Here is a 27,224-nt window from a genome sequence, read left to right on the forward strand (position 1 = left end):
ATGTTTTAAAGCAAACAAAAAAGGATGTAAAAAAAATAACAGCTTGGGAGTGAATGCCGAAAAACTGGGGCAGTCCACCAGAAGGGTAATGGTTAGTCTTAGATTATGCAAAATCTTATAAATACGCAGCTTTATCTGTTATGAATGCTAATTTGAATCCCATCATGAGTCATACATTTTCTATTGAATATTTGAAAGCAGTGATTTGCTGAGTGCCCTCCTTTTTACATTGCTGTCACAAAGAATCTTTAATCGATGAATGATGTTCACACTGGAATGCTGACAAAGCTAGTTTAATTATATGTATCATCAATTTTTCTGTAATTCATTTTTTAAGATTTCTTTAATAAAGGCACTTACCTAACTGAAGTGGTACAGATATCAGAGTTTCTTGTTGTCTGTATTTGCCTTCTGCATTCTGAAAATGTATATTATGCGTACATTATACATTGGTTTTAATGCATTCATTTAACACATTCCTACTCTCCCATGAAAACTACATGCCAAGACACATTAGCTTCTGCTCATCTACCAATCCTAGTGAAAATGGGGCAACTTAAAGATGGATGGGAGACTGCAAAAGTCATCAAATTACAGACTGAGCAGATCATAATAGGGAAGCAACTTTGAGACCATTGATAACACAAACATATTATTTTGGCCAAAGTTCAAATAGTTAAAAAAATACAAGTTAGCAAAGTGGAAGGGGAAGCAAAATGCAGAGCATTTAGAATTGCAATTCAATTTCTGGGAATGCAATTCATTCATTTCTGGGAATGCAATTTATTCATTTCTGGGAGTGGATACAGAAGTTTAAAAGCTTAGATGTCCGGATTTAAAAACAGCTCTTCCCCACAGCTATTAGACTCCTCAACTAAATCAACCTTATTCAGTTATTCTATTATTGTACTTTTATTTTTCAAAACTTCAGATTGCTTTACAATTTTGCACCATTCCATTGTTTCCTAAAAGCTTCATGTGAACAAGGAATTTCATTGCACCCTTGTGCAATGTATATACGTGACAATAAACTAATCTGAGAAAGTCACATATTTAGATAGCTGAATTTCAGTTCAAAACATAATGGAAATTATGTAGGAGATGGCAAAATTTCATTCATTCACTATAAGTAGCAATTTCTGTTCTGGAACTAGACAGTCTGATGTGTAATTTAAGGCTTAAGGGGGTAAGCCGAAAAAGAAATACAGAGCAACACAGATCAAACAGACAAGTAATGTAGTTTGTGGGACATTATGTGCACATAATACATTTCATTATTTGCAATTTTATATTCTTGCTGGAGTAACTCAGCGGGTCAGATAGCATCTCTGAATAGGTGACGTTTCGGATCGGAACCCTTCTTTAAACCTTTTGGTCAGTCTGAAGAAGGGTTCTGATCCGAAATGTCACCTATTCCCTTTCTCCAGAGATGCTTCCTGACCCACTGAGCTACTCCAGCATTTAGTGTCTATTTTTAGTATAAACCAGCATCTGCAGTTCCTTCCTGTACATTTAATCCACTTTCTATTTTGCATTTATGTCAACCCAATAAACTATATCCACCAACTATGCGCAGTAGCGAACATGGCTGCATTACGTTACTAATTAGGCAGGCATGATGAGGAAAAATGTTATACTATTACATTAGATAGCTGTGTCAACTTCCGTTAACAATCATCATGCCGTGTTAATCAGTTCTCAGTAGCTTCTTTAAACAAAATGTTACCTTGTACAGACAAACTAGCATTAATGGTTTAAATTTATCGAAGGTTTTCAAGCAAATAGAAAAATATTCAACAACATACCTGTGTTTGACCAAAGCAAACATCAACCTGGTTTTTTACAGTCTCTAATCCTTGATCGCCTTCTGGTTCTCCACTTGGATCTTCACTCAACATTTCATCAGCTTTTTCAATAATTTCCCGTACTTGGTCAATAAACGATTCCCTCTCAGTCTCCAGGATAAACTCATTTTGAACCTGTATCAGGAAGGACTATAGATAATTCTGGCAATCTAATTTTATTTTCTAATCAAGTGTGATTCAATTGCATCCTTGGAATTTAGCATTGCAATTGGTATTAGTGCAGGGACCTCCAATGCAAATTATTACACAGGACTATGGATAGGATAGATTTAGAGGGATATGGGCCAAACGCAGACAGGTGGGACAAGTATAGATGGGCATCTTGGTTGGCATGGGCAAGTTGGGCCAAAGGGACTGTTTCCATGCTCTATGACTAATTTAAGCAATTTAAACAAATCATAATGAAGATTATATATGCATGGATCCACAAAATCATACAGCAGAAAAAAGGATGCTGCTAAACCCATTGTATGAACATTCTTCGGTAGAGTCATCCAAATAGTTCATCTTCCCTTTCTTTTCTTATATCTCTTTTCATCACACACACGTCACATCTTTATCCAATAACCTTTGACAGTCATAATGCATTTGCTTTAACCACTGTTCCCCAAGTATATTCCACATAAGCTAATCTAGAATGCAAACATCCTAGAAGAACTTTTTCTTCTGTTGCTAATCATGTACATTTGCTCCTCCTGTCTTATCAAACTTTCTACCACTAGAATACAGTTCCTTCCTACTTACCATGTCATAGATTGATACAGTGTGGAAACGGGCACTTCGGCTCAACTTGCCCACACCAGCCAACATGTCCCAGCTACACTAGTCCCACCTGTCTCCACTTGGTCCACATCCCTCGAAACTTGGTCAAGAGCTTACAAAATTTAACGCATGTACCATAAGTTCTAAATCTCTCCTCTGGACAACAGCTCCATCTTCTTCCATCACTTCACTTAAAATCTCTCGTAACAATTGACTAAGTACAGGAAGGTCCAAGGATACTGAAAGGTTCCTGAGAACTGTCTGTCAGCGAATTCCTCAAGTTTCTATATTTACCCATGCCACTACTCTACAAAAACATCCTATAATTCATTCAATTCATTGTTCACCCTAACATTACTCAGAATTTAAATGAATGGAATATATACTTTATCCAGCAATAAATGAACAATCTTTAAAATGCTATAAAAATTGAAGAATTTGCAAAAGTCGAATTTCCATAAGTCCGGTCATCTGTAACTCAGAGCCCCTTCTGCATTGTAGACTATTTAAAATCGCGCTTATAAATTTAACATACTTTCCACAATAAATCTTACATATTTGTCAACATCAATTGTTACATTTTAAACAACTCGAGTAATTTGTTTACTCACCATAATAAATGCTATCTCTACTGGATTGTCACCATCCAAATCAAATTTAAAGGTAACCATTTTTCGATTGTGCGTTTCCAACTGACATTCCACAACCCGATCTCCTTTGTTTGAAACCTAAAAATCAGTGCAAATTTCGCATTTTGTATTTAATATGGAAAACATTTCCAAGACATTAAAAGCCATTCATTGGTAAATCTTCTGTAGATATTCAAACCATCACATATACCAATTCTTTATTATTTTTTTTGAACAAAATTAGCTGAAACAATGGTTACTTACATTAAGAATTCGTAACTTTGGTCGAGATGTTTTTTCATGACGTGAGCGACTCCTCACAGATTTGCGATAATGCCGTTTTGCTGATCTCCCTTCATGTCTTCCACTTGCTGGAAGGCCTTCATTTCCACCACCTGCTGTAAGACCTTCATTTCCATCACTCATGCCTGAAGCAACATCAGAGTGGGCACTGAAAACCACAAAAGTCAACAATCAACTTATCTCAAACACGTGTTTTTCAAAGTATTTTGAAGCTCACATCACTATGTTTGGAATATAAGTAATTCTGCTATAACATGTGTTTTCCTACCCAGAATTGGATACAGAGCAATTGATGAAAAAGGGAACACCGGGTCTGCAGGCTGAATTGGTTATAATGCAAATTCAATGAGGAACTAAGATCCACTTGAAGGTAGACAAAAATACTGGAGAAACTCAGCTGGTGAGGCAGCATCTATGGAGCGAAGGAATAGGTGACGTTTCGGGTCGAGACCCTTCTTCAGACTGATGTGTGGTGGGGTGGAGGGGGCGGGAAAAAGAAAGGAAGAGGCGGAGACAGTGGGCTGTGGGAGAGCTGGGAAGGGTAGGGGAAAGAGGGAGAAAGCAAGGACTACCTGAAATTGGAGATGTCAATGTTCGTACCGCTGGGGTGTAAACTACCCAAGTGAAATATGTGGTGCTGCTCCTCAAATTTACGGTGGGACTCACTGTGGCCATGGAGGAGGCCCAGGACTGAAAGGTCGGATTCAGAATGGGAGCGGTAGTTGAAGTGCTGTGCCACTGGGACATCAGGTTGGTTATTGCGAACTGAGCAGAGGTGTTGGGCGAAGCGATCGCTTGGTCTCACCGATGTAAAGCAGCTGACACCTAGGGCAGCGGATGCAATAGATGAGGTTGAAGGAGGTGCAGTTGAACCTCTGCTGCACGTGGAAAGACTGCTTAGGTCCTTGGATGGAGTCAAGGGGGGGGGGGAGGTAAAGCTACAAGAAGCATTTCCTGCGGTTGCAAGGGAAAGTACCAGGGGAGGGGATGGTTTGGGTGGGAAGGGACGAATTGACCAGGGAGTTACGGAGGGAGCGGTCTCTATGGAAAGCCAAAAGGGGAGGAGATGGGAAGATGTGGCCAGTGGTGGGATCCCGTTGGAGGTGGCAAAAATGTCGGAGGATCATCTGTTGTATGTGATGGCTGGTAGAGTGGAAGGTGAGGACAAGACAGACTCTGCCCTTGTTGCGAGTGGGGGAAAGGGGGAGTGAGAGCAGCGCGACGGGATTTAGTAGAGACCCTGGTGAGAGCCTCATCTAACGTCACCTATTCCTTCGCTGCATAGATGCTGCCTCACCCACTGAGTTTCCCCAGCATTTTTGTCTACCTTCGATTTTTCCAGCATCTGCAGTTCTTAAAAAAAAAGTCCAACTTAAAAGTTACTTTGGAAATTTGGCAAGCGGAAAAAAAAGGGGGGGGGAATTAGTACTGGAAGAATATTCCCCGCAGTATCAGACACTATCATCTCAAGAACAGTCTGTCACTTTCACCGTGGGAGGCCATTGAAATTGTAATGATTTTCTATTGCCGAATGTCAGAGAATTTAGTATTTTTAGCTTGCAGTCACAAAAATAATCATATAGCCATTTTAAAATGCTGCACTTAAAAATCCTGTAGTAAAAATAACTGTTATAGCAAGTCTCAAACTCTCTCCCTTCCCCCCCCCTTTTCCACTAACCGATTGTTATAATGCGATTTTCTATGAAGCAAGGTTACATAGGAACAAAACTGCCATTTTACAGCAGAACTACCTGTACACAATACAGATCAGAATCAGAACTTATGCATTTGTTTTCATTTCATTTGAATTGACTGTTCTGTTAAAGCATGTGCTAAAAGCTTTAATTTATTAATTTTCTTTGCTTCCTGTCAGACTTTCACGCGTTTTAATGCATCTTGACATTTTTTACCAATATCATGCCAAAGTATAGATTCGCTGTTTGAATGTTAAATATCACCACGCAACGATTATTTGTGCTGTCAAGGAACACAGATCACTAACAATGCCACCATTGTTATTTGCCCCCGAACTGAATACTGTTAAGAAACAACCACATTGGTGGGTGCAGATAGGCCAGACTGGGTAAGAATGACAGATTTCAACCCCCCAAAATTATGCTAGTTAACTAAATGATTATGACAATCCAAGTTACATTATTTATAATAATAATATAATAATAATAATAATCTTTATTTATATAGCACTTTTCAACAAAACCAGTATTTGAACCAAAGTGCTTTACAGAGTTTGATTAAATTAATAGAACAGACCAAATGTCAATATATCCATATCAAATCTCACTAAAAATATCAGTTCTCCCCCTCTAGCCAGGTCGGGGTCTATATGTGGTATATATATTTATATATATATCAAATCTCCTCAGCTGCCATGGTGGGATTTAACTCGTGTCCCTTGATCAATGTCCATAACTCTTGCTGCAAGCAAAACAATTTAACCACCATTGGGCAAGAGCCTGCGTTATGGCACTCTTTATTACTAATAAGTTGCTATAATGGAGACAATCCCCATCCAAACAGATCACAAGAAACAAAGTGGCAAACATAACCTAAAAGAAGCAAACCCCAGAATTGAAGTCCCATCAGAATCCCTGGCAGTGAAAAAAAAAAAATCACACATTCCATATTCTTAATTTCACATCTGTATATAATAATTATATTATTAAAAAGTTCTACTGCTTTACACAGCTGGAGTGAATCACAAACCAATTGCACAATGATATGCCTGCAACTCGGTGAACCTTAGTGACATGCACTGCCATACAAAATGAACCTTAATTTTTTATCTCTGAAATATATTTCATCATTACCTGTCAACCAATGAACACAATTGGTATATCTGTTCAACAGACAATGTCTGTGGGGATGCCTGGGGTATCTAGAAGTATAGAAAGTAAAATCAGATTTAATGTTGGATATGCAAATTAAAACTTAACAAGCAAAACATTCTTCCCTATAACAGGTTGTTAATATTTCAACATAAAAGTCTACTTAAATAGGTCTTTAGGCGATTATATTTGATTGAACAAGAGGACTCGTGCCGAGGCCATGCAGCTAACTTCATTACATGTTGAATAACTAGGAGTTCTGCAAAAGGGAAAGGGTAATGGAATCGAACACTACAGCAAAGAATAATGATAACATTTGTATTTGCAGCTCCAAAACCATTAACAGGAATGTGATCAACTAAAAACCGGCACAAAGGAATAGGAAGCAAGCATCACGTTTAACGTTTTAGCTGCTGGAGATGCAGAATATGGCAAAGATCAAGTGGCCTCAAAATATAGCACAATAGGACTAGAGAATACAAAGATAGGGAGTATTTGGGGGGAAAAAAGTATTATATAGCCAAACAAGTTTGAAAGAATGCAATATAATTTATTGACAAGGTATGCTCAGGAATGGCATTTAAGTTACACGGTTTGGAAGCATCATCAAATTGGAGTAGTTAGGCAGCAGGCATATCTCAACAGCAATGAGGTACATGTGGCTTCAGTATTCATTCAAAATATTTGCAGAATAGTGTGTACTTGGAAATAAAGACTTCACTAGCCAGATACCACTTCCAACCATCTCCAAATAGTGAATACAAAGTCTTGGAGAGATGTTTTCTTCAATTAGAACATCTTCATTGAGCCATGTGCACAGCAGCTACTGTACAGTGTCAGGAAATAAAGATGATGGTTCTGCCTATATGGCAGAAGGAAACATTGGCTTATCAAGAACAGAAAGAGGAAAGAGGAATCTTATTCCTTTCACTGGAAGGTTGTGACACTATTGTATAGACTAGATCAGCTAGTCTTTGAAGGAAGAGAAACAGGTTTGGTAAATGGGCAAAGATTTAGCAGATAGGGTATAATGTTATTAAATGCCGTGTTACCCATTTTGGTAGGAAGAGTAGAAAAGTTGAATACTGTTCACATGAAAATTAAATAATATTGCTGCACTGAGGAATCTGGATGACCTCTTACTTGAAATACAAAGTTAAAATGAATGTTCTGCAAGTTGTTAGGAGTCAAAGGAAATGCCAGAAGTGAAATTCAGGTAGAATAATCTATGCAACTAATGAAACAAACAAAAATATTATTCCACAATTTACTTCTTATCATTTCCTGCATTCTTTCTATTCCTAAATATTCACAATACACCTATTCTTCTTGAGCTTTTGGGTGGGAGGTAGAAGGTAACGGAGTATGAGGGAAGGAATCCATCATGTCTTCAAACTGCATTTAGAATAGGTCACATCACTCCTCTTCTCCTAATCATTTGTATGGAAGAAAAAGGATGCAATGGGAAAGAGGATTTCCCCATAATATTTAAAATTCTATCCAATCAAGTTCTTGGCACTTTTGAAAAAAATCTCCTTAACTTAACTCAAAATGAAAGAAAAAGAATGGGAAAAGAGCCAAGACATGCCATCTTTCAATCTATTGCCTTCACTCCCTCTCAGTCTTTACTTTTATTTTGTGGAACATGCCATTGCAGCTTTTGTTGAAACCAACACTATCATAAAATCCCTTGTGCAAAATTAACATGTATACAAAGAAGCAAAATTTGTTTTATTGCACATTGGTTGCACTTAATGTTCTGAAATATTTGTTACTATAATACCTCTTGCGATGCTTGGGTCTGTAATTGCATTGGAGTCCCAATCTGGTTCTGAATAGTGGTGGTTCCAGGTTGCAGTGATCTTATTTGTCCACCTGCTGAAAAGTCAATGTAGGATTGTGCCACACCTGTGGCAGGCAGAATGTGATATGATGGTTGAGTAACCGGCTGGGTTACAACTTCAGTAGAAATTGATAGTGGTGGTGAAACCACAGTGGACTGAACACCAATAGAAGACTTCACAGGATTAGGAGCAACACCGGGTAACAATGTAGGGTAATTCTGTAAAAGACAAGAAGTTGTGGAAATGTATGTTCTTGTCATCACCAAAAAACAACCATTTAATGTTGAGCTTGCAACAAACTTCTATAGTTCAGTTTTCTAAGCAACAAATTTCTACCTCCATTGCTACTCCAACACTACATGATTCTTCACAATTCAATTTATGTTATCTACTTTCAATCAAACAAACAGTGGAAAGCTCAAGTATATAACAAAGATTGCAGATGACTGATCAAAACTTTCACATGATATGAATTCAGTGCTTAATACAGTCAGCAAACTTAATAATCTTCAGACTTAAATTTTTCTCAGGATTTCCTCCATCTAATCAACTTATTAAAGACTGCTGCTGCACTTATATTCTGTATACATTCCCTTGCTTCATCTGCATAAAGATCCGCAGATATGCCAGATCTTTCAATAACAGCAGGCATAATAATTTCTTCTTGTAAGTTTTAATCCTTAGTGTCCTTTTAAATCTATAAGCATTTTTCCGATTCTCAAATTAACACGACGAAAAATTCATTTTTTGTTGATCTTGAAATCAACTGAGTCTTAGTGGCACGCCAAGTAGAAAGTCTGATTTTAAAGATTTAAAAGCAAACATTTAGAAACAATTAGCCATTATAAAATATATTTCTTAATAATGTTTCAAATAACAATTATCAGGATGTTACATTCCAAGATAAAAACTGTGACAACATAAGTTCAGTACTTTCTTCATCAGAAACCAATTAAGATTCTGAAATTGGCCACACATCAAAGTTTGGCAGGGAGATTAAACATTCTAAAGGAAAATGCTCCAATGCTGAATGCATGATAAAATCCGGAAAGAACAAATGTCAGAAACTGGGGTTTGCTAGTTTCAACAAAATAGTCAAAATATTTATCCGTCAAGATGGTGCTGGAGAGACATGACATTTTTCAGGTAGGATGTAGGAGAACACTAGTCTAATCATGTTCTGACCTTTTAAAGCTGAAATTTGCAGTGAGAATTACAGCAAAAGGTAGTGGGTTTTTGAGACATTTAATTGCATTAGTGATCTCACTACCCTTTACTCCATAACTGTAGCACTAAACACAACTCCAATATATGTCCGCCAATGACACATTGGCTGAATCACATGTAATTAGTACAGGTGCCAGAGGTTATGGGGAGAAGGCAAGAGAATAGGGTTAGGAGGGAGAGATAGAACAGCCATGATTGAATGGCAGAGTAGACTTAATAGGCCGAATGGCCTAATTTTACTCGTATTCCTTATGACAGTGGTGATGAGTCAGTGTAGAGAAACAGAACACCGAAATGATTGGAGCTGCAATTGCAACCTCTCAACTTCAACAAAGCCAGTGAAGCCAGATAGTGAAGAGATAGCAGTTTCAAATTCCAGGGCATTGACGTATAGTATGACCTGGCCCGGGTCCAGTATATTGAGGTAATGGCAAAAGATGGCATTCCAGTTCCTCTACTTTGTCAGTAGTTGAAAGATTCAGAATGCCGCCAAATACTTCTACGGGACAACTGTAGAAATTATTCTACTGGGTGCATTATGGGCTGGAACGTCATAGAGCGGTGGACTCAGCCCAGTCCATTATGGGCACTGCCCGTCCCTCCCCTCCCCCCCTTGACAAATCTGACTGTTAGCATGTAAATGCCAGTGAAACCACCAGACTTTTTGGAAATTTCGGGCCATAATGTTCACCATGTTTAATATGTTAAGTAAATGTTATCCTTATGTCAATAGCACATCTACTTTGTGTAGCTTGATAAAGGCAATAATGTCTAGTTCAATTAGGAGTCAGATGGTCATGGAGGATGGAACCTTTTTCTCTGGAGGGTAACCTCATCAGTGGGTAACCTCATAGAAGTATATAAATCATGAGGGGCATACTTAAGATGAATGGTCACAGTCTCGCTCTCTTTCACTCTCTCTCTCTCTCTCTCCTCTTCTTCCCTACCCCCATCCAAGGTAAGGGAATCTAAAACCCGAGGGCACAGGTTTAAAGTGAAAGGGTAAAGATTTAAAAGAGACTGGAGGGACAATTTTTTAAAGTATTTCCAAGAGGGTGGTGGATATATGGAACAAGCTGCCATAAGCAGCTGTAGAGGCATCTATAATTACACCATTTAAAGGAGATTTAGACGGGTACATGGCTCGGAAAAAAAGTGGGATATGATGGAAAAACAAGCAAATGGGATTAGTTAAGGAAAACTACTTGATCAACATGGACAAGTTGAGCTGAAGGGCCGTTTCGGTGCTGCATAACTAACTCGCTCTGTGATTATTAGTGTGTTTCAAATAAACAAAATTAAAGGTTCTCTAAATTGCTGTCAATTTATAATTCTGTCTTCCATTTCAAAATCTTCCAAATAGTTGAGAAATTTTCGCCACTGAATAGAAATAAATGTTCCATTCTAACAATCTGATGCTGCAACATTCCAGAAATCATAGCTTGATTTAACTCAAAAGAAAAGAACACTAACTCAGTATTATACCTGTGATGCAGTAGGTCCTTGTTGAGTAGCAAGTATTTGGTTCTGAATTATGGGTACACTTTGATGTTGAGTAACTACTTGGACTGGAACTGAACCACTTGATTGCGCTTGTGGCAAGGAATGCTGTACAGGCTGCAGCTGTATTGTCTGAGGGAGAGGAGAGACAAAGTTATGGGGTTAATTATATTGCACGCAAGTACTCCAGCTCTTAGTTTAGCTCTGGAAAGGTGTTCAAATCCACAAACTGAAAATAAAAATTCAGAGTTCTTCTCTTTATGTGCCTGTTAAGTTGCAGCAAGTAAGAATCTCATTGTTCCAGTTCATATCCAGTGCATCTGACAAATGAACACTTGTTTATTTTAGTTTTAGTTCATTTTGTTTAGTTTTAGAGATACAGCGCAGAAACAGGCCCTTCGGCCCACCAGGTCCCCCTCAACTAGCGATCCCTGCACACTTACACAATCCTATACACAATAGGAAAAATTGACAATTCCAGCAAGCCAATTAACGTACAAATCTCTACATCTTTGGAGTGTGAGCGGAAACCGGTAAAAAACACGCAGGTCACGGGGAAAACGCACAAACTCCATATAAACAAGAACCCGTAGTCGGGATCGAACCTGGATCTCTAGGTGCTGGGTCTGCCGCTGTGCCACCCACGGCCCACATCTAATCTTTACGTAAATTTGCCAAGATACACATTGATGACCATCAGGACACTTAAAAGTTAACCACCAGCAGATAAGCAACAGTGCAATGTTTGTGCAGTCATGAAATCTTCATTGTATCCACCTAACTACTTGAATAACCAGTCTAGGAAACCTCCACCTTTTGCACTCCAAGTGTCTCAGCTAAGTTTCTCTGCAAGCAGATTAAAGGGCCTGCCCCACTTGGGCGTCATTTGCGCGACATATTTTACGTGTCACGACGCACGGTGAGGCGTGGTGGTGTAGGCAGTGACACTCGGTCGCGCGCGGCGGCCCAGGATTTTGGGATTCGCAAAGTGGGACAGGCCCTTAAACGTTTATAGTTTGATGTACCAGTTGTAAAAGTGGGGAAATTAAGTGTGGGGGGGCTTTGTAGATTTCAGGAAGTCTAGGGGCGGCACGCACACCCCCATCCACATCAACGGGACGGAGGTGGAACGTGTTTCCAGCTTCAGGTTCCTGGGGGTCAACATCTCTGATGACCTCTCTTGGACCCACAATACCTCAACTCTGATCAAGAAGGCTCACCAGCGTCTCTTCTTCCTGAGGAGACTGAAGAAGGTCCATCTGTCTCCTCAGATCCTGGTGAACTTCTACCGCTGCACCATCGAGAACATCCTTACCAACTGCATCACAGTATGATATGGCAACTGCTCTGTCTCCGACCGGAAAGCACTGCAGAGGGTGGTGAAAATTGCCCAACGCATCACCGGTTCCTCGCTCCCCTCCATTGAGTCTGTCCAAAGCAAGCGTTGTCTGCGGAGGGCGCTCAGCATCACCAAGGACTGCTCTCACCCCAACCATGGACTGTTTACCCTCCTACCATCCGGGAGGCGCTACAGGTCCCTCCGTTGCCGGACCAGCAGGTCCAGGTCCAGGAACAGCTTCTTCCCTGCGGCTGTCACTCTACTCAACAATGTACCTCGGTGACTGCCAATCACCCCCCCCCCCCCCCCCCCCCAGACACTCCTCCCACAGGAAAAACACTATGCCTGCACACAAGTAAAAATATTTATTTATTTAAATCATATTCTATGTCGCTCTTCCAGGGAGATGCTAACTGCATTTCGTTGTCTCTGTACTGTACACTGACAATGACAATTAAAGTTGAATCTGAATCTGAAAAGTATATGTATTTGTTTTTCTTGGAGATTGACATACCAATTTAAGAGATCATAAACCCATCCTAAATGTGATGACAAAATAAGATGTACCAGGTTTATGACCAAATTAGAGTGATCTAGCAATACTTACCTAGTAAATATTGGCCAGATAAAATCATTTTGTCTAAATAATGACAGCCTTGCAACAAATTGGCATGTTGCAATCTCAATCCACTGTTTTTAGGACAATAAAATGTTGGGGTTTTTGTAAAATCAAATACTTTAGTTATGTCTTGAGAAGGAAAAAAAGTGGGGAAATTATTAAAGAAGAAATAAATTTTCTACCTGTGGAAGATACGTTGGGGTGAAGTAACTGCCAAACTACAAGAAACAAAACAAAGCATGAGATTCAGTAATGAAAGACAGTGCCATCAATCTAACTTCAAACTGATGTCGCAGAATCCAGGTGAAATAGTTATCAGAAAGAAACAAACAGCCACGCAACTAAATTCTCTTCTTGGAATCTTCTGAAATTTCACACAGTGCTCCGTTTTACAAATACGTTTTACTCCCAAGAATAGTCAATATGCCAGGTTACCACAATTTCAAGACTCAATTTCAAAAGTATACAATTGAGCACTCGTGTACAATGTGCACTGATCATTACCTGACTTGTCTGCTGTATAGAACCAGGTGGCAGTTGTGAAGAAGAATGCTGAGAGGTCACACCCAGAGGAAGGTTGGCGGAAGGGAGTTGGTTCTGCATTTGTACCTGCTTGATATTTAGACAATATTGAATTAATGGTACAGATAACAAATCAGGAAGACTACAACTATTAAATGAATTTTAATTTGGTGATTATGTTTCTTCTGATATATGCTATGATACTTGCAATTATATCCAAGTTTTAAAAAAGTGAAATTTTAAATGAGTAATATTACTGCTGAATACTTACAAAAATCTTTTATGTGCTCAAATACATATAAATAACAGTCTAATGCTCCAATTTATTACTGAAGAATTGAATTTTATTAAATATTGAATCAAAAGCAACTAAGCTACAGCACTTCTATCCTGAACAAAATAGGCTTTATTTTTCCTTCGGGACATGGGGTAATATAAATCATTATTGATTTGCAGGCTGCTACGCATTTCCTCTACCCCACCCTCCATCCCCTCCCCAGTGGTCAGTTCTGACATCTAAAATACTAAGCATTTCAAGCAAAAGGCAAGAACACCTGAAACTCAAGTACCAAAGGTAGACAATGTCCATCTGCAGAACTGTGATCCAGTGGAAAGTTCTGCTGGGATGAAACAGGATGGGAACTGGATCCTTCCATGACTTGGAGGTATAAACATGCTGTCCCTGAGGCTGCTTGAAACACTGATGGATATGCAGCCAGTGAAAGTGGCACACTTTGCAATGTTTCATTATCAGTGCCATGTTCCGACAAAACCTGTTGCTGCTCTCGATACAATGGTAAGTTGAAGTATGGAGCTGCAGAACCCACAGGTGGTGGTGACTGAAATTCTCGTGTTTCTGAGGAACTCGACTGACCAGAGTCACTTGAACGCTGTGGACTGAGACTCTGAGAGAGCTCTTCTGACCTTGACTGTCTCCTCAGCAGAAATTCTCCTGGAAGTACCAGAGTATCTGAACTGAAAGAAACAACTTGTTCTTCAGTTACTGGCTGAAGCCTACTGTACATTCCAGTTCCTTGGCCGTCCTCCGAACTCAGATCCAATGAACCCCGTCGACTTCTGTAAATTCTTGGAGTAGATGGTAGGAAAGGAATTTGGATGCCATTACTTTCCATGTGAACTGGAGAAACTTGAAAATCAAAGACTGACCCAGTTCTGCTTTCATTGAATTGTGGAACAGCTGGTGCAGAATGAGGGAGAGGATGAAGGGAGAGCACAGTATTCATTACCCCAACACAGCTTCTTGGGAAAAGACCTGCTGTTGCAGGTTCACTTTGAGCATCTTTATCTTCCCGTACAGGTACAAATACTTGAGCTGTCAGTGGAAATACTGCCTGGGGTTCTCCAACGTTCCTGTGTTGCCCATGCACTTGTGTCACGTCCTGTGGCAGTTGGAGATGAGAAGGTAGATTTGAAAGATGAGCTGGTACTGTGTGAGAAGCCACCTGTAATTTCTGAGATGCATGTCCCATCAGATTTCGGTTTGGGCAAGGGAGAAAAGTCGGGCCACTCAAGGACTCTTCCACACCCAAGGGCTGGGAATAAATCTGCTGCTGTACATTTACATCAGTTGGAATTTGGTGCACAGAAAGTGCAAATGCAGGCAAGTTACTATGAGTAACATATGTTTCTTGCAAAGTTTGCTGTAGCTGAATATTACACGGATAAATTGTTGGATAACCCAAAAGTGGAATATCTTCATAGTGACACAATCCTGATCGGCTTTCAATAAAAGCATGCACTAGCTCTGGTTGCACTTGACCTTCAATATGGATTGGTTCACTAGCAGATCTATGAGTTACCAAGCCTTTCACAGTTGAGCTTTCAGCATTCAGATTCGAAAAATCACCAGGAGAAAGAATGTTCTGGCCCATGGGCCTCGGCATTGGTTGAAAATGGCGTGTGTGAGCTTCCAGGAAGGAAGTACTTTTGCGGCGTTGAGGATTAGCAGATTTCAGAGGAAAACTTGGTGGTGGAGAGAAAGAAAATGGTCTTTCAGGAATAGATGGATATGAACCAGTCTCTAGTAGTGATGTAACTCCCCCACAAGGATGAACAAGAGATGGGGACTGCTTTAACATGAAGACAAAAATCTCAAATCAGAGTTGAGAAAATTAAAAATGCATCACAAAAAAAAGCAGTTCACTAGGAGTTATATTATAGAGTTATAATAGCAGAAATGTTGGACAAACATAGACAACATTTAAAAGAACCGAATGAGTGCATTAAATACAATTGTGGCCACAAGTTTTACAATCAAATGCAGTTCCATCTTAAAAGATACTGCATATGAAAGAGATTTCACTAAAGTTTACATCTTAAACTTGCATCCCCAGGCTTGATCTTCAAGTATTGTCCTTCAGATATCAATATAACTTTATCTATTTTATTAAATGAAGTGACCAGTTTTCATTTCCCCTAATACCAAAATCTTGTATTAAAAGTTCTCTTCGGTAGACTTTTTCTCCCGAAATATTTTGTATGCCATTAGTCGACTAATAACTATTTTACCCCAAAATATGTTGCGATCAAAATAACCCTCTTATGTCAAAAAATATTTGAAGATTTAAATTTAAAGAGGTTACATTCCAGAAATGGTAATACCTTGAAGTTATTTAGCTTCAGTTAATTGAAATACTTCCAACCTACAATCAAACTGTCATTTTCTACACCTTACGTTTGTGCCATAATCTTTGTATCCGTCATGAACCAAGATTTTTTTACTGGTAATAATACTTATTCCAATAAATGCATGCTGAATGACTAGTTACTTTGCATAATTAAAAACAAACTAAAATTTGTAGGCCATAATTTCCCCAAACAAATGTTCCTAATTTAGAAATACTAAAATGCAGTTTTGTCTTTACATTTCTTACTTAAAAAAAGAGGAAGTAAAATCAAAGAGCCTGAACTAAATCTCATCTTTATTGTAAAACTTAGTGCCCAAAGTAGCTTGTATTTAATGATAACTTATCCTCATGAGTCACATAGAACATACAGCGTTCAAACTAATACATGGAAGGCTGGAGCGACGCAATTTGCATGGTGGAGCAGAGCGCATAGGCAGGACACTTTCCAGATCTTTGGACAGCTTTTCTACAAAGGTTTCTTCATGGGTATCCCGAGCATAGGGTGGGAGAGATGCAGAGAGAACCAGTGATGGTGTGGAAGACCGTCTAGAAACGCAGGGTGAATCAGGGATGGTGGAAAGGAGAGGAACACATACAGACATGCTACGACCTTGAAGCTAAAGAGAAAAAAAGGAAAGATATAAATAACACATATCAACTGACCCACAGTAAACTGGATGTCAACATGTACACAAGCAAGACAAACTAAGCTGTTTGTGACAGTGTTCATTATAGTATTTTGCAAATGAACGATAAGGAAAAAAAATGAAATGGGGCTTTACAAAATTCACACGATGATGCTAATTTCCTTCAACTTGAAGAAATAAAGAATGAATTGATTTTGAGTTGAACTCTCCATTCATTTACAAGTTTAGTTGCAATGGGCATGTAGAGGTAGCTATCACTGCTTCAAAATTCAGATTAACTGGTTAGAATTAGCACTATGGTAGTCTAAACTTATCAAATATAACAACATTGATTCTGCTAGTGTTATCCATTATGTTTACTACTGGTCAGCATCAGATCATATCCAAGAGTGCTCAAAAGGAAAAAAAAATCCAATGTACGCTTCTTGGATAGAAGAATAAAAGTACTGCAAGCAGCCTGCAAACTCCATAGAATACCAATAAAGGTGCACTTCAAAATAAAAACAATGCAAGGAATTCAGGGTGGTTTGCATTTTCCATGAGGATGCATGATAATATTTGTGCAAATTAGCAATATTGATATCAACAGAAATGATCTCGCGTGCATCAATCAATAAAATAATTTAACATGCCAGAAGCATGTAATAAAGACAAACCAAATTATCAGAACTACAGGCGATTTATATTCTGCAAATAAACATTTCTTGGAGACCTGTCCTGATGCTTTATGGCCAATTTTCTGCCACATTACTTTCTTAAGATTTACAATCGGTTTTGATTATTATTAGAATTATTTTATGCCTGGAATTTAGATAACAAATATCAGATGCTTTTTGTATTGGAAATTAAATTTCACCCACAAAAATAACAAGCATCAGCAAGAGAAATAATCTGCAATAAGTTCTACTTCTGAAATGTGAAAAAGGTGGTAAAGATGCCAATTGGTTTAGTAAGTTTTAATTTAACACTATATTTAAATAATGTATAATTAAAAAATGACAACATAGATATCAGACCATACAGTTACCATGGACCAATCAAGATTCTGATATTAGTTGTCATAAATTGATTGAAAATTGATCAGAAATTTCCAAATGTATATAAAATCTTAAAAATCTCAAAAATAGTTTCCTGAATTAGTCTCATTAATTTACAATCTTGTTTACAAAGGGGCATTCAGCCCAATACACTTACCCCTGTGGACTGTTGATGGCCACTGAGCTGCTGTGATGCTGCTTGGACGTTTGGGGAACTGTAACCAGGAGGTTGGCTGGATGAAATATGCTGTTCTTGAGCAGAACCATAGGAAACAGCTTGACTAAGATGGGAATCTGAAAACCCAGATGAACTCTGGCCACTATCAAAAGTGCCATCGGCTACACAAAAAAATACACCAAAGAAAATCTTTCAGATAATGTTTTTTTATGGAATAAAATGCATGCACAATTTTCAGTTTAATCAAACTGCTTTTAACTATCACTATGCATTGTTAAGTAGTGAAATGAACAACCAATTCAAACCCCAGTTTTGGTAACAAACGACAGACATGGGGAATAAAACTGTGTGCAGAATTAAACATAACAACCATTAATACAAATGGGATTCAATTAATGTCCATAGTACATTCATTGAGCTCATTCAGCACACCGGAGAAATTGGGAAGAATATTTTTTAAAAACAGCTGATGGGATGATATTCAGAACAAGAGTATAAATGTATAATTTCACGTGGATAAGGATTGTCTCCCATATTATTATTATTGCAAAGGTTTAAATTTAAAATATAAAATGTAAACCTTAAGATGTTTAAGTGTCGAAAGTGGGATCAAATGAAAGCTAAACATGGAACAGTTCTGCAAAAATGAAATTAAAGATTGAATAGGGTGAAATGTTAGATAAGAATGGGTAAGAACTGAAAAATCCAGAGTTAGCAAAATATGTATAAAGTAAACACTAAGGGAAATTGTGCTCTAGGAGTAGCACAAATAGTTTAAAATGCTATTTGCAAGGCCCTGTCTTGTAGAAATTATTGTAACATGGCAAGGACTCATATCTACATTGTGCAGGATGAAATATAACCAAGGTTCAGTGTGATCCAATTAGCCAAACACTCAAAGGATCAGAAGGAGGGGAAATGTAGCCAGAAACACGATGTCAAGTTTCTCCATAAGGTTTTGGAAGACACTGCTAGCTCGAAAGCAAGAGCAGGGAAGCTCCAGTGCACAAATTAAAAATACCACGAGCACGAAAACAAAGTGCATTGGAAAAGGTCATGTTATCGACATCTAGTGAGAGCACAGCTGAAGATAACTTCATGGCTACGCAGTGTGGCCTTGAGAAAATAAGGGACAAAGAAACAATGATGAGAAGGAAAATATGAACCGGCAACATAATTAAGAACTCCCTAGCCTGATAAGGAAATATATGTTTTGTTTATTCAGCCCTTGGATGAGTGACAACTGATTGCTTTAAGTGCCTTCCTCTGAAGATCTCTCCTGGGGCCAACATATGGATGCAATCATAAAGTAAGCCCATCAATGCCCCCACTTTCTTAGAAGATTGAGGAGATTCAGTATGTTGATTAATACTCTCTTAACCTTCTACAGGTGTATCGTGGAGAGCATATTGACTGGTTGCGTCACAGCCTGACTCACCAACAAAAGTGATTACATAAATAAGTGGACACCGACTGGTCCATCACGGGTACTGACCATGAAAGGGATCACTATAGGAGATGCTGCTTCAAAAAGGCAGCTATCATCAAGAACTCACACCACCCTGGCCATGCTCTCATTTCATGCCTGCCATCAGGAAGAAGGTACAGTGCCCTCCATAATGTTTGGGACAAAGACCCATCATTTCTTTATTTGCCTCTGTACTCCACAATTTCAATAGTCTATTTAATTTGAGATTTGTAATAGAAAAAAATCACATGTGGTTAAAGTGCATATTCATAAAGGCTTATCAAAGGCCATTTTATACATTTTGGTTTCACCGTGTAGAAATGACAGCTGTGTTTATACATAGTCCCCTCATTTCAGGGCACCATAATGTTTGGGACACATGGCTTCACCGGTGTTTGTAATTGCTAAGGTTTAATTGCCTCAGTTAGTGCAGATATAAGAGAACTCTCAACACCTAGTCTTTCCATCACTTTTGGAAACACTTATTGTTGTTTATCAACATGAGGACCAATGTTGTGCCAATGAAAGTCAAATAAGCCATTATGAGACTGAGAAACAAGAATAAAACAGACATCAGCCAAACCTTAGGCTTACCAAAATCAACTGTTTGGAACATCATTAAGAAGAAAGAGAGCACTGGTGAGCTTACTAATCGCAAAGGGACTGGCAGGCCAAGGAAGACCTCCACATCTGATGACAGAAGAATTCTCTCCATAATAAATGAAAATCGCCAAACACCTGTCCGACAGATCAAAAAAACTCTTCGGGAGTCAGATGTGGATTTGTTAATACCACTGTCCGCAGAAGACTTCATGAACAGAAATACAGAGGCGACACTGCAAGATGCAAACCACTGGTTAGCCGCAAAAATAGGATGGCCGGGTTACAGTACTTACAAGAGCAACCACAGTTCTGGAAAAAGGTCTTGTGGACAGATGAAACGAAGATTAACTTATATCAGAGTGATGGCGAGAGTAAAGTATGGAGGAGAGAAGGAACTGCCCACGACCCAAAGCGTACCACCTCATCTGTGAAACACGGTGGTGGGGGTGTTATGGCCTGGGCATGTATGGATGCTGAAGGTACTAGCTCACTTATCTTCATTGATGAAACAACTGCTGATGGTAGAGGCATAATGAATTTTGAAGTATATAGACACATCCCATTTGCTCAAGTTCAAACAAATGCTTCAAAACTCATTGGCCGGCAGTTCATTCTACAGCAAGCCAATGATCCCAAATATATTGCTAAAGCAACAAAGGAGCTTTTGAAAGCTAAAAAATGGTCAATTCTTGAGTGGCCAAGTCAATCACTCGATCTGAACCCAATTGAGCATGTCTTTTATATGCTGAAGAGAAAACGGAATGGTACTAGTCCCCAGTGCAAGCATAAGCTAAAGATGGCTGCAATACAGGCCTGGCAGAGCATCACCAGAGAAGGCACCCAGCAACTGGTGATGTCCATGAATCACGGACTTCTAGCAGTCATTGCATGCAACGATATGCAACAAAACTACATGATATTGCTGTGTCCCAAACTTTATGGTACCCTGAAATGGGGGGATTATGTATAATCACTGATGTAATTTCTACATGGTGAAAGCAAAATGAATAAACATTCCCTTTAATAAAATCTGTCAATGTGCATTTTAACCACATGTGATTTTTTTTCTATTACAAATCTCAAATTGTGGATACAGAGGCAAATAAATAAATGATGGGTCTTTGTCCCAAACATTATGGAGAGTACTGTGTAAATGTCTGAAAACCAAAACTTCCAGATTCAAGAATAGCTGCTTCCCAACAACCATCAGGCTCTTGAACACCTCACACACCAACTAAACTATGAAGTACAAACTGTCTTGGTTGCACTCAGGACTTTGGCTTTTTTGCACTAATATTGGCTTATTTAAAGATCATTGATTTTTTTTTGTTTATAGTTTTATCTATGAATACTGTCTTTACAGGCCTATTATGCCGCAGCATGGATAAAATCATTGTTCCATTTTCACTCCATATGACAATTAAATACTCGACTCAACGTTTGCTCCTGGTCATCCACCATTTTTGGTAGGATTTCAGCTTCATCTAGCATAAAGATTATCCCCAATACCAAACCTATTTTAGTTTCTCGGGTACAAATGGCTTTTCAATTCCACATTTTCCAATTTAATCTTTGTGCATCCTGAAATATTTGGCTCCCAAAATTGTTAACTTTCAAATGCATTGTTCGCGAAATGAAGAAAGCACCCACTTATCTCTACCTATGCCATTAATTTATCTTGCCAGTGTGTTCATTCAGACAAAGGGCTTTTAGATTTGATCTTTTAAAACCATTAATCTTACTTGTTGTTGTTGAAATCTGTTATATTATTATCATTACTTTTTTGCATCTTTCATTCATTGTTCTTTATCTCTCACATCACCGTCTATATCCCTCATTTCCCTTATTCCTAACCAGTCTGAAGAAGGGTCTCAACCCGAATCACCCATTTCTTCTCTCCAGAGATTCTGCCTGTCCCGCTGAGTTACCCCAGCTTTGTGTCGATCTTCGGTTTAAAAATTGCACCTGCAGTTCCTTCTTACATATGATTATCACGCTCAGGTTATCATCCATATCATTACCATGCTCTATCACCTTGTCCTATAATTAGCTTTCTAAATATCCCTTCTTCTGAATTGTCTCCATCTTCTCCCTCCTCCATTCTTACACTCTTATTTATAACAATATTTGAATCTCAGACTTCAGCTCAAGATATTATTGGGCGACAAACTTTCCAGAGATTTGGTTGCTTGGAATCCCATTAGACTCCTTTAACTCCCACACACTATAACCACAATACACCCACTGTCCATCTATTAAGTTAAATTAGTGTTACATTTTCACAAATTATTATTCAATTGGCTTGAAGTTCTTAAATCAAATTATTATTGTACAATCTTAGCACTTCACTATAATTTTGGCCAGTCCCAATTTTGTTCTCTATTTGTATTAAATACCAAGCAGCACTTTACTTTCTTCTTTCGCAAAAGCTCAAGCAAATTTTCGAAGCTGCTCAGGTGTGAAATGTGCCATTGTTACCATTTCTTGAACCAGTACATCAGATCTTGCCTAAAACTCAACATAAACCCTCTCTGCAAATATCACTTTACTTCCATTTACCTTGCTAAGCATCTCAATAAGATGTTTAATCTCACAAATTAACTAAAATCAGTGAGCTTTTCTACAAGGTAAAAGTACAACCTTGTGTCCCAATTTTGTGCAAATTATTTAATTATTCAACATTACCATCCAAATTTCAGAGGGGGCCTACGGTGGATGACGGAGGTTGGACAAGGACGCACCATTGGGAGAACATATAGGGACCCTGCATGGTGGGGGCTGTCGAGAACAAAGAGGGACCTGGCATGGGGGGGGGGGTGGGCAAGACATTGAACACTTTGTAACATTGTTGGCACCCTATACGTGGCGACTCTTTGCATACTTTGTGTATGGTATGCAAAACAAAGAATTTCACTGTGACATGTTATTTGTAATAATAAAGTATCATTCCTTCGTTCAATGGACTTCAGAAAGTCCTGTACAGCTTTAAAAAGAACAATTTCTTTGACTGTTTTTGCCAACTGAAGCCACATACATGTAACAGAGTTTCCAGCTGGTTGGTATTGTAGACGATGCTGATCTGCTTCAGGCTCTTCAGGTTCAACTTGGGTTGGTGGGGTTACAGAAAGGGCAGAAGGGACAGCCGTGGCAGATAACTGAGATGGATGTCCTCCCCCAGGTTGAGTGACACTAGCTCCTTGCTGAGCTTTTGGCTGCTGCAGTTGATCATGTTTTTTCTGCTGCTCCTCTAGCTTTTTCCGTTTTTCTCTGACCAACTGCCGTTGTTCCCGCTTTCGTTTGATTAGTGAGACACGATCTTTGATGGCTTTTGCCATTGTTTTGTGATCGCCTTCAGATACAAATCCAGATTCCACCTGAATTAAGAACAGCATATTAAAATCAAAAAATTACATCACTGCATTGGCAACACAAAGAAAATTTTGAGAGAAAGCAAGATTATAGAACATCTGTTCTTAGCAATGACTGAAGATAAATTATTTTACTGTCAATAAACTTCAATAATTGCAATTGGGACAAAAGCTTTGGACAAAATTAATTGTCAGAACTGTAATCTACCATTTCTTGAGCCACATCCTCTGGAACGTCTCTTTCCAAGTCAAATGAGAATTCTATGGCTTCATTATCCTTATATTTTCCTTTAAGTTTCTTAATATCTTCAATTCGCAGCCAAAGCTTAATTGCAAGTTTCTCTCCATCATCTTCTTCTGCCAACTCTACACGCACACCTGTATCTTCCTGAAAGAAGGCATGACTCAAAAGGTCCTTAATTGCATACCTACAAATCACATGAACAAAAAAAATGAATAATAATTCTGGTGCTCTCTGAAATAACTAATGTTTCTGAGAAAATTAAATACTTGCACATTTCAGTCAATATCAACCAAACAATTGCCAATCGCAAGCAGGGAAATGCAAAGCAAGCTTCATCCAGCTATTTTCCTCAATTGTAATTTCAAAATAAGTTCACTGCATATTTTATCATTTCCGATTTCAATTATACAGTACCATGTATTATGGGTAACAATGCAAATTTGCAGTGAATTATGGACTACAACCTCTCCCAAATTACATATCAAAACATTGAGGCTGTCCAGACTAATTTTCTACATGACTCTTGACTTTTATACAAAAGGGCAAGATTCATATTTGGAATTACAACTTTTATATCACACGATTTTGATAGCAACCGTCAAGACATTCACCGTTCATCCTTGTTCTGGCGAATACATCCTTCAATTATTTCTTTAACCTCGGGGATTGCTACCTTGTCAAAACTGGCTGGTTTCACCCCCTAAGAGACAAAAAAAAAAAGAAACATTAAAAGCTAAAAATTAAAACTAAAAAGCATTTTTTTAAATATACAACAGATCAAGTCAGCACCAAAAAGAAAACTAAGCACCACAACTTTAGAACGGGGATCCGAATTAATTCAAATTGTCACCAGAATTTGTTTTCCAAATGTTGACCTTACTGCAATACACACTTCCAGCAATTTCTCTCTAAGGGAAATGACTAGTGCTCCTGTTTAATAATCAGTCATACAAGAGAAAGACCCTTCAGCTCAACTAAGATACAGGTATGCCAATCTACTCCAATTCTATTTTCCTGCATTTTGCCCATATCCTTCCAATCCCTTCCTATCCATGTACCTGTTCAAATGCAACAATTGCACATGCCTCTATTGCCACCTCTGGCAACTTGATCCAAAAATTCACCATCCTCTTTGGGAAAATTTGCCCTTTTGATCTCCTTTAAGTGTTGCGCTTCTCACCTTCAAACTATTGAGATTGCAACCTCGTTCTTGGAAAAAGACCATTTATGACATAATTTTATAAATCTCAATAAAGGTCACCCTTCAGCCCCCAGCAGTTCAACGAGAACAATCTCATCCTGTCCAGTCTCTCCTTGGAATTAAAGGGCCGGCACGCTGGTTGAGTTGCTGTCTTACAGCTGGATCGATCCCGACTACAAGTGCTTGCCTGTATGGAGTTTGTACATTCTCTCCATGACCTATGTGGGTTTTCCCCAGTTTCCGCCCACACCCCAAAGACATACAGGTTTGTAGGCTAATTGGCTTGGTATAATTGTAAATTGTCCCTAGCGAGTGTAGGATAGATGTAGTGTGTGTTGGAGTCGTTAGTCAGCGCAGACTTGGTGGGTTGATGGGCCCGTTTCCATGCTGTATCTCAAAACTAAAACGAAACTAAAACCCTCCAGGCAATATCCTAGCGAATCTTTCCTGCACTATTTTAAGCACTACTTCAGCCTTTCTAGAGTGTGGGAACCAGAACTTCATATTTGTACATTCAGGATAGCCACGTTTGTCTTCACTACTACTATTCCCTCTTTATATTTATGTATGAAATGGCCAGAAAGAACAAAAACATTTCGCAATTATTCTAATATTGGTTGCTTACATATTTTCCATTGATATGCGGCTCTTGGAAAAGTAAATTGTGGTAGGAGAGGAGATGGCAGTGTAGGAGAATACTGGAAGGGTACCAAAAGGGTGAATAATGATGAGTGCAATATCCCGATCAAAAGTATTAAGGCTAAACAAAGCTTTCAGAAACCAATTAAATCTGGATTGAAAAACTGTAACTCAGGGATAACGCTTAAAGCATACAACAAATTTACATCTATGGAAAATGATTTCTGCTTCCTACTGAAAATAACTTGTGGTGTAGATTTGGAGTTAAGGCTTAACTGATTCATGAAGGAAGGAAGGAAGGAAGGAAGGAAGAAAAAAGCTGTTTGTGTCAAGGCTATCCTCAATGTAGCAAGACAACCAGAGATTCAAGTCAAGTCAAGTTGCATTTTGTTGTGATATACACAAGTACAGTGAGGTAAAGGTATTCTGTTCTCTGTGATCAGTTAAAGTTACTAACTGTTAGAACTTCATAGATAAGCATGGAATCACAATATAAACAAATCTCTGAAAATAAGGGCACCAATGTGGTACACAGTAACCAGATTTGTAAATTAATTAATCAATCCCTCAAGAATTTGTGGAGCAAAAAATAAAAGCGCTGCCTAAGGAACTTGGTGGGTCTTTTTGTTCCAGATTTCAGTATCTACAGTCTTTTGCACCTCATCTGGAATTCACCAGGCATAACAAAGGGAAGAAAATTGGCTTATTCATTTCTTCAAAAGGTCTGAAAAAATGATAAATATCACATGTACAGAAAAGGATTAAAGTCACGTGATAAAAACAGATGAATGTAAGGACAGATGGCTGAAAAACAAATCAAAGGAAGCAAATTGATGAATTTAGAATTGGCCAGCATAAACCACACTAATATTCTGAAATCCACCTCTATTCAAACGATAACAGTAACTGTGAGCACCTAAGGTAGGCACAAAATGCTGGAGTAACTCAGCGGGACAGGCAGCATCATCCTACACACTGTGAGCACCTAGTTATCTGTCACTTTAATTATCCATCCCAGTTTAACTGTGACTTAGGGCTCTTCCATTGCAATAATGCTCAATGCAAACTCTAGCGTTTCCCTAGGCAGTTTGATGCAAAATCATCAATCCATTACATTAACTTTGTTCATCTGTCCAGAAATGTTATTTGACCTGCTAGATATTTAAACGATCCTCTTTACTTCACATTTCCATTAATCGTTGTGCCCTGTAGGTGTTGTTTACCTAGATTTCCAGAAGGCCCTCAATCAGGTGCCGCTCGGAAGATGAGAGCCCACGGTAATAAAGGGAAGATACTAGCATGGATAGCGGGTTAGCTGGATGGCAGAAGGCAAAGAGTTGCAATAAAAGGCGCTTTTTCAGGTTGGCTGCCAGTGACTAGTGGAGTTCCGCAAGGGTCGGTGCTGAGTCCGCTTCTCTTCATGTTGTACATTAATGATTTGGATAAGAGGACTGAAGGCTTTGTGGTCAAGTTTGCAGTTTATGCTAAGATAGGTGGAGGGGCAGGCAGTGCAAAGGAAGCAAGGAATCTGCAGATGGACTTGAACAGGTTAGGAGAAGTGGCAGATGAAATTCAGTGCAGCAAAGTGCGGAGTCATGCATTTTGGTAATAAGAATAAAGGCATAGATTATTTTATAAATGGGGAGAAAATCCAGAAACCGGAGGTGCAAAGGGACTAGGGAGTGCTGGTGCAGGACTCCCAAAAAGTTAATTTGCAAGTCGACTCGGTAGTAAG

The 27,224-nt window shown here is 38.7% G+C and overlaps 1 protein-coding gene across 8 annotated transcripts in view; it reads right to left on the bottom strand.

Moving 5' to 3' along the window:
• Window positions 1–27,224, bottom strand: part of LOC129706134 (serine/threonine-protein kinase WNK1-like) — a 94,980-nt gene that overhangs the window by 23,663 nt on the left and 44,093 nt on the right. For 4 of the 8 annotated variants that reach the window (XM_055650139.1, XM_055650140.1, XM_055650138.1 and 1 more), the window contains exons 5-18: window positions 24,261–24,349; window positions 23,614–23,833; window positions 23,072–23,411; window positions 17,946–18,127; window positions 14,026–15,546; window positions 13,439–13,546; window positions 13,117–13,152; window positions 10,962–11,108; window positions 8,189–8,467; window positions 6,388–6,455; window positions 3,521–3,707; window positions 3,239–3,355; window positions 1,806–1,979; window positions 361–418 (exon numbers count right to left, since the gene is read on the bottom strand). In XM_055650139.1, coding sequence (XP_055506114.1) covers window positions 361–418; window positions 1,806–1,979; window positions 3,239–3,355; window positions 3,521–3,707; window positions 6,388–6,455; window positions 8,189–8,467; window positions 10,962–11,108; window positions 13,117–13,152; window positions 13,439–13,546; window positions 14,026–15,546; window positions 17,946–18,127; window positions 23,072–23,411; window positions 23,614–23,833; window positions 24,261–24,349 — 3,526 coding nt within the window. The remainder of the gene's footprint in view (window positions 1–360; window positions 419–1,805; window positions 1,980–3,238; window positions 3,356–3,520; window positions 3,708–6,387; window positions 6,456–8,188; window positions 8,468–10,961; window positions 11,109–13,116; window positions 13,153–13,438; window positions 13,547–14,025; window positions 15,547–17,945; window positions 18,128–23,071; window positions 23,412–23,613; window positions 23,834–24,260; window positions 24,350–27,224) is intronic. The other 4 variants (XM_055650142.1, XM_055650141.1, XM_055650136.1 and 1 more) reach the window with 4 other exon arrangements.

This window comes from Leucoraja erinacea, chromosome 19, assembly GCF_028641065.1.
Source record: "Leucoraja erinacea ecotype New England chromosome 19, Leri_hhj_1, whole genome shotgun sequence".
Lineage (NCBI taxonomy): Eukaryota > Metazoa > Chordata > Chondrichthyes > Rajiformes > Rajidae > Leucoraja > Leucoraja erinaceus.